General features: G+C 42.1%; 1 protein-coding gene across 1 annotated transcript; it reads left to right on the forward strand.

Annotated features, from left to right (window-relative positions):
* Positions 1-372: 372 nt before the first annotated feature.
* LOC131676918 (homeobox protein bagpipe) lies at positions 373-2,648 on the forward strand. Its single transcript, XM_058956322.1, has 3 exons — positions 373-1,010; positions 1,595-2,025; positions 2,084-2,648. Exons 1-3 carry the CDS (start codon positions 518-520, stop codon positions 2,477-2,479), a joined length of 1,320 nt encoding a protein of 439 aa, XP_058812305.1. The 5' UTR covers positions 373-517; the 3' UTR covers positions 2,480-2,648.
* Positions 2,649-8,219: the final 5,571 nt, after the last annotated feature.

Here is an 8,219-nt window from a genome sequence, read left to right on the forward strand (position 1 = left end):
TCACGGCTCGGGCTCTTATCCAATCAAGAGGCTGTTTATTCTTTCGCCTCGCCTCGCTTCCACCGCTCACTGCTCCATTTTCCAGCGGTGGCAAAATCAGTGGTGAAGTGGTCTTTCGGTGGTGAATATTTTCACCCTCGCTCTCTCTCTCTCTCTCTCTCTCACTAGCCAGTCAGCCACTTGTTACTTCGGGGCGAATGTGTGTGGAGAAAAAAACACGTGCTCGCCTTCTTCAGAACGTTCGTCGAACGGTGGGTGGTAGAAGTGGTGAAATCGCTGCAGGTTTTATTTTCAGCTCGAACTAGCAGCGTACCGCCGACTAGTCACGGCGATGGAAAACGGAAAATTCATCATTTCCACTTGGGAACTCGTTAAGTGCGGTCGTGTTTTTGTTGCTTCATCTTGCTGAAAGGTGACTAGTGCTCTACGGGTTAACTACTACTGGTGGATGAGTTGATACCCGCCACCGAAAGGGGTTAGTCGTTTTGTATTCGCTGGAGCATCCGGACGTGCCGAGATGAGTTTGCAAACGTCAACGGCGAAATCGATCGCCTCGACTCCGTTTTCAATCAATGACATTCTGACGAGGTCGCGACGTGCTGGTGAAAGTGACCGCCGAAGCTCGGTGGAATCCTCCGGAAATGAGGAAGAACTTAGTGAATTTGCTAGAATGAAGTACTATAAAAGTGGTCCACGCTCGGGTTCAGATCATGCGGAATTCTATGGAAAACTGAACATGGCTGCCTACTATCATAACAACAATAATAGTGGGTTTAATTTGGCAAACCTACACCCGTCTCTACGACGAGGATCGCTGGACTGTTTCATGGTTCCGGCGGAACATGGCGAGCAACATTTGGGCTCTCGCTGTCACAGTGAGGTTCGCGAGTGTCAAGCGGAACGGTACGAGAAGAGGTCCGGTGGAAGTGAGGCGGACGAATGTTACCGGATGAAAACCGGTCGAAGCGATAGTCCCTTGGATATGAGGCGCTCGGTGGAGAACGATTCAGGTAGCTATGGGAAACCGTGGTAAACAATTAGCGTAATGGAAGCAATTTGGTGCTCAAGGAGTGGAAAAGCTTTTAAAGCTGATTCTAGGGAAATTTGTTCTTAACAAAAGGGTGAAACTAATAAACTTTTCCATGGGGCACGTGACAAACTTAGAACTTGAATGGGTGAGTGGTTTGCTGCGTCTAGGAGTGATATAACAATGGTTTCAATGACAAAGGCTGACTCATGGATTTGGGATTGATGGTGTAGCGTTTGGTTCGATTTCGATTTTTCACCTTACCTGGTCCCGTTGAATCTAAGTTTGTCGTAGCTTGAGACGCTGTAAAAACCAATTAACAGCAGGCAAAGAATTATAATTTTCTCAAAACTGTAATACCATCAAAATTTATACAGCTATACCTATCTGAAATGGACTGGTCCTGAAAATAAAAGAATGTATGTTAACGGAAGAAACTTCAATTGTAAAGGTTACGGTTAGAATGATAGATCGGGATATTATGATTATTTAGAGTCATCCCAACCTGACATTCAAACACTCTATTTCTAATTCAATGCATCTTACTTCTTTCCCTGACCCCACCAGATTGCGACTCCCCCTCGCCGTACGGTCCCCTATCTTCGCTACACAACGGTGCCCTCGTTGCAGATGACCTACCAGCAACCGCAACCCGCAAAAAACGATCCCGTGCCGCATTCAGTCACGCTCAGGTGTTCGAGCTAGAACGCCGCTTTGCCCAGCAGCGCTACCTCTCCGGACCAGAACGTTCCGAACTGGCAAAAAGTTTGCGACTCACCGAAACGCAGGTAAAAATATGGTTCCAAAACCGACGGTACAAAACCAAACGGAAGCAGATCCAGCAGCACGAAGCTGCCCTGCTGAACGCCACCAAACGTGTCCCCGTTCAGGTGCTGGTTCGAGAAGATGGCAGCTACGGAGCGGCCGCGGTACTGGCCGGTCAACCGCACTACGCTTCCGGACTGGATCCCGCTCTATTAAACGTTTATCGACATCAGGTAAGAGAACTGACCGCTCTTTTATTCAACACCAAAAATATTCTCTTCATAATTTCAGATTCAAATGGCCTACGGGATGCCAGTTCCACCGATGCCGTTCTCCTACTTCTACCCGTCGAAGCTGCCGGGCGCGATTCCGGCTATGGCTGCTGCTGCTGCAGTAGCATCCAAGCAACCGCTGAACTTCTCAACCCGTTCGCCGATAGAGATGGTCATCGAAGGAGGTCACGATCACCGACCGTCCGCTAACGGGACAACTTCTTCCCCGATAAGGACGACAACGGTCAGAGATTCGACGAAAAGTGATGAGGAAACGATGTTTGCCGCCGGAGATCGGAAAGTGGTGACGGATCGTGGTTTCGATGAAGCGGGACGGGAACGGTGCAACAGTCGGGATTGTGAGATGTTGTCGGTGGGCGAAGGCGAGGAAAGTGAGAATGTGGAAATTGATTGAAGGAATTGTGGCGGTCGAGGATCAGTGTAAATATTCGGGGGAAGAAACGAGCTAAACAAACCAAAGAAATCAAAGTACTTTACCAGTAAACCGGTAGTTTAAATTAATTGTACATAAATCGTAAGTTTAAGGCGACACTTGAAGCTTCGAGCGAGCGTATATAATGTTTTGGAACATACAAAAAGTGGCAATAAATCTGTTGTGAAATCAAGCTCCAGCTTTAACTTTGTTAAAACAATTATCCGAAAAAGGTGAAGGTGTTTGTGAAATCAGTCTAAACCGATCGCAAAGTCATACCTGGAAAACTGCATGCCATTGACTCCTTCCAATTCTTAATTGATAAACGAGAGCGTCATGCCTACTTTGAACATTCAGAACGTACCCCAGGGGCAGATATATTTAGTCTAGTCTAGTCTACACATATACAGCTAATACATGCAGGGATCCTGGAAAATTGCAGACGTTCGCCCACAATTTTTCTTGTCATTATTAACGTGTGTGGCACATATGGAATATGACACAAGCATTAAAGCGGCCAGGCCAACTATGCAGCGTACAAAATGAAGATGATTCAAAATTATACGGCAATCAAACTATTCATTTAATGAAGAGTTTAATCAACGAACCATTTTGAACCTTGAATAAGGAAGAAACGTGGACAACCGTACACAACCGTTTCAGTTTGATAGGTACCCCAGGGGCAGATATATTTAATACATTTAATTGAAATCACTTTTGGGAGTCGATTCTGGTTTGGAATGATTTTAAGTTTAGAGCGAATTTAAAATAAAAACTAATTTGAAAGTTTTCAACAAGTGCAGGGCACCCCCAGGACCCTCCTCTTGGACCCGTCACTGCGTACTCTTAGTCAACAAATTGTCTCAACGTTATCAATATAAAGTAACACTTCTTACCAATATCTCGCTTATTACACATAGCTTGTTAAAACAGATCAGAATTGATTTAGCAAGAAATTTCAAAATTACTCGAATCTATAAGTACATAAATGTAAATTTAATATCAGAAACAGTTGATTTGATACAGGAAGAAAAAAACATCGTTTGTGTGTCATCGTGATTTTTTCTTCGTCCTTCCTTCTCTGAAGCTAGTCCATTACAGCGTGGTTAGTTAACAATTATTTTTATTTTGAGTTGGTCTTTGTCTGCGTTGAGTGCCAATTATTAAAGCGATTCCACAGTTCACTCCACTAGACAATGACCTATTAACACAAGGACTGGAATGAATGGATTTACTTTCTCTGGCGTGACAGGGAATTTCCACCAGAGTAAATTATAATGACTTTGGATTGGATTGAACCTAGTCCTAGTGGGGTGAGAAACAGTCACGTTTATCACTGAACCACACTGAATTCCTGTTCGAGCTTCGTTTGCGTCTGTAGGCTACAGAGTTTTAGCTGACTACGTAAGCTACAAATCGTTCTTTTCGCAGCCGTATCACGACATTTTACCTTGTGGCTAGTGTCGCCATCACAATGGCTCTTCCACTACTCTCCGGTCAACGCCAGTGATGGCGATGTCAGCAGCGAAGCCAAGAAACATGTGACATCTCGTAGCAATGTGGCTCCGTTCCTTTGCACATCAGATCTTTTTATTGCAATTTCGAGCGCTACGATGAACAATAGATTAGAGCGTGCACCGCTCTTCTTCAAGCCGTTTAATATCACAAACGAGTTGGAGTTTTCTAGATTAATTATCAGGGAATCGCCTCAAAAAGAAAATATTTAATACTGGGTGGGCTATAATTATAATTTTTTTTTTGAGAGTTGTCCTACTGAAGCTGTAGAGCTAGGTTCTCGGAAGGGCTCCTCGTCAGAATCACTCACTACAATTGCAGACGAGACGGTAAATGTCACCCAGTAAAACACTGCTCGAGGTCAATTGCAGCTGGCCTTGATTTTGAATGTGATATTCATTGAACGGTTCACATAAGTGCGCACGTAGGGACTTCGCGATTGCGTGTATCATCGCGAAAGGCTTGAGCGTTTGTACGTTAAGGTGTACGATCGCGTGTGCGTTTGTATATCGCGTGAACTAAAGTGTATGTAACTTTGCGTGTATAAATTCTATTTTATAACGGTGTATCCTTTCGCATATTTGGGTGTGTTTTTGGATGATCGCACGTGGACCGTAAATCTGATACTTAATTTTCGTTGTACGGTACAGATGCTAGAAGTGAGTTACCCAATATCACTAGAGTTCCTGGTCATGCCGCTATGGAACGTATTGTCTAGTGGATATGAGGCTTTATTTTTTTAATTGGTCCAAGTACAAAGTGACCAATTCATGATCGCGCACACACGGGCGTTTGTAGGTTCACTTTTGAGATCACGTTTGTAAATTTTTAAGTGCTAAACCCTTCACTTAGTCACCGGGGTGTTTTCATGTTTGCGATATCGCAGGGTTAGGTGTGCGTGGAAGATCACGAAGAGCACGAGCGTTTATATGTTAACGTGTTTGCCGCTTGCGTTAACGTGTATGTAACTTCGCGTGCATTCAATTATGGAATCAAGTGGTCATTCGCATATTCGTGTGTATTTGTGAAAAGAAACATGCGCGGAGCGCGATCCTGAAGCTTAATTTTTAGTATATGGTAGAAATGCTAGCAGAAAAGAAGTTTCCCCATACCACTAGAGTTCGCGATCATGGCACCATGGAACGTGTCGCCTAGTGAATAGCAGCGTAACTTTTTTGATTGGTTCAACTGAAGCCTTGAGTCTAGGCTGTTAGGGCCGAGGGTAGAGCCTTCCGGACTTGACTGATTCATGATCGCGCGAGCGGTGGGTTAATGCTTGAGACCGCGTTTGTAAGATTATAGGTGCTACAACGTTCACTCCATTATTGGGGTGTTTTAATGTTGACGAGATCGTAGGCGTAAGTATGTGTAGATGATTGCAATTGCATGTTCGTGCTTGCGACCATGTTTGTGTTATCGCAAAGGCCACGAGCGTTTGTACGTATAGGAGAATATGCAATTGTGTGAGTGTTAGTATGAATCTAATTCAGGATACAGCAATAAAAGGAATCATAACATGTCAAATAAAGAAAAAAAGATAGGGATTAATTAGAAGTGTATAAATTGACAGATACTATTTTTGGTATAAAGTATTGGAAAAGCAAACTAATATAAGTACAACGAAAACAGCCTACTGAAGTAGAAGAAAAGAACACACAAAACATTCAATAAAACTACTTTAACTGGTCTAAATGCCATCAAATGATGTTTATTTACCTGTAAGTTAGAATTTCATCATGCTATGCTGACCAGGATCGGATGATTCGCGTGTGTCCATGAATTAATTGTACCTTAGTTTATCCAATCCTATCTTCCCGAATGAATAGAATCGATTGCACAAATCGAACACCGGAAGGTTTACCCGCTATTCTATCATGTACGCCAATTCTGAATCCATTCCCTGGTCCAGCTGTCACAAATACTTACACGAACATACGACTAGCACATAACAATTGTGGACTAGTACTAAAAACTACAATTATTTCAAAACGACGACCACCAATAGGATTCAACTTATACATTTATTTGATTATTTTAAATGGACACACAATGGCACCCACTGTAAGCCCTGTCCACCAACAATGCCATTAAACTGTGGAACAATGTCTGCAAACACGGCCCACAGCAAAAATCAATCCGCGTAAACCCGCCAGGCTGTCTCGCGCACAAAATCTGAATCATCTGAAATTCTCGATGCACAATAATTTCATGTTTTTATTCAGATACAAATTTCTTTCCTTTTTAATTTAAACTTCTTAAAAATATGGGTTAATAATAAGGATTTGTTTGTTGAAATTATGTTATGTATTACTACGAATCGCTTAAGTCTACCAACATGTCTCACGGCAAAGACAGACATGCACATCTGTCGATTCTTATGGCAAAGAGAAACAAATCTGTCTTTGCTGTAAGATATGTTGGTAGACTGAGATTTTTTGGAATTAAAAATTGAAACAAGGAAAAACACTAGCAGGCTTTTTGTAAGGAAGTCAAACAACATACACAAGAGGAATTGATTCCAACATCAGTAGCAGAGGAAAGTTAGGAGGGCGAACGACAAGAAAGTTATTTTTGTAGCTTTTTAGCAAACGGAAAATCAATGTCCAGGACGCCATGAACCGGATTGCCGACTTGCTTCCTCAGATCCGCAGGAAACTCTGGGACTCAGATTTCCAGGTAGTTGTTAGCATGTCAACCAAAATGGAAGAAAAAACTAAATTTGGATATCTATCGTGTTTAAAAATATGTAGATGAGAAACATATAGGAGAGATCGACGATAGCCATCACATTTCGAACTGGAACGAGGTCGAAAGTGTTCGTTTAACGGAGATTTGGCGCTAGAACACTAGGCGCATGACCAGACAACATGTTTAATGTCGCGATAACCATCACCACAAGCGCAGACTCCACGAACCCAATATGCCGGAGATCTGCATTCAATGTATGATGATTGAAAATGACCCGAAGGAAGACACGACCTTCATTCATCCCCTTTAAAACCAAGGTTTGTTGAAGCCTTTGGAATTCCTCGACTCCCATTGTCCCACGAAATTTTCCAATTTTCGAGCATCCTGACAAGAAATACTGAAAAAATCATTGGAGCTACGCTATCATTCATAAATATCACCTGCTAATGCTAAAGTGTCCGCCTCCTCTTTATTATTCTAATATAAATATCTCCTTTTTCATTACGGTTGAACAGAGAATGGGCAAAAATCGAAAACGAAAAAAAGCAGTTTTTTCCATACCGTGTGTTAGATCTCCATAAAAATCAATCAGCAGTACTGTAACAACATTCTACAACATACGGTGTGGAAAAAACTGCTTTTTTCGTTTTCGATTTTTGCCCATTCTCTGTCCAACCTTAAGGCCCCTCTCGGAGACTACACCATTAATCTCTACTCCTCGGGCGAGTACGTAGACATGGTCGAGTGTTGTTTATTTTATTCACGAGATCTATCAATAATGTTAAATGACTTATCTTGGGTCCGGAAGTAGATCATCCAGGGGCCGGTTATACTAAACATATCATATATCATATAATTCTAAACATATCATATATCATATAATTCTAAAAGGATCGAATTGTCCTCCATTAAGCTTGAAAGGAAGCCGTTCGTCGGGGAAACCTTCTTATTAGTAAACACTATCATGCGGGGTATCCGCGAAAGAAGGTTTTATCGTAGAGAACGGAAAATTAATGCGACGAAATTTAAGATTGGAGTAATGGTACTTAACTGTGTAACATTTGTAGTAACAGTAATCAACAAACACATTTTCGCTGAGCCGTCGGTCATACAAAGGGTGTTTCCAAATAGCCCCCAGCTATTATGAGGGAATTTTCCTTTTCACCTACACAGGTCTTAACTTTCGATTCTACGGGTACAAATCACTCCGAATCTTTCTACCCACTCGGGAAAAATGTGTTCCGTGGGCCCTGATAGTAATGGAATGTATCAGTAGTATTATATAAATAATTTGGTTTCTGGAATGGTATTTATTTATGGGGGATATCATTCTCTATCAAAATAAATAAACAATTTTTATTTTATTCGTTCATTGGACACGGTTCATAGGTTTCACTCACGTTCTTTCACGGCTGGGAAACGTTTGTCTGCTCACTATGCTATATTTCTCCTTGCTGAAGAAAAATTTGCGTCACGTTGCGTAAGCACGGTATACTTCGTAGATTGCAAACTGATGACT

The sequence above is a fragment of the Topomyia yanbarensis genome, chromosome 1, assembly GCF_030247195.1.
Source record: "Topomyia yanbarensis strain Yona2022 chromosome 1, ASM3024719v1, whole genome shotgun sequence".
In the NCBI taxonomy this organism is placed as follows: domain Eukaryota; kingdom Metazoa; phylum Arthropoda; class Insecta; order Diptera; family Culicidae; genus Topomyia; species Topomyia yanbarensis.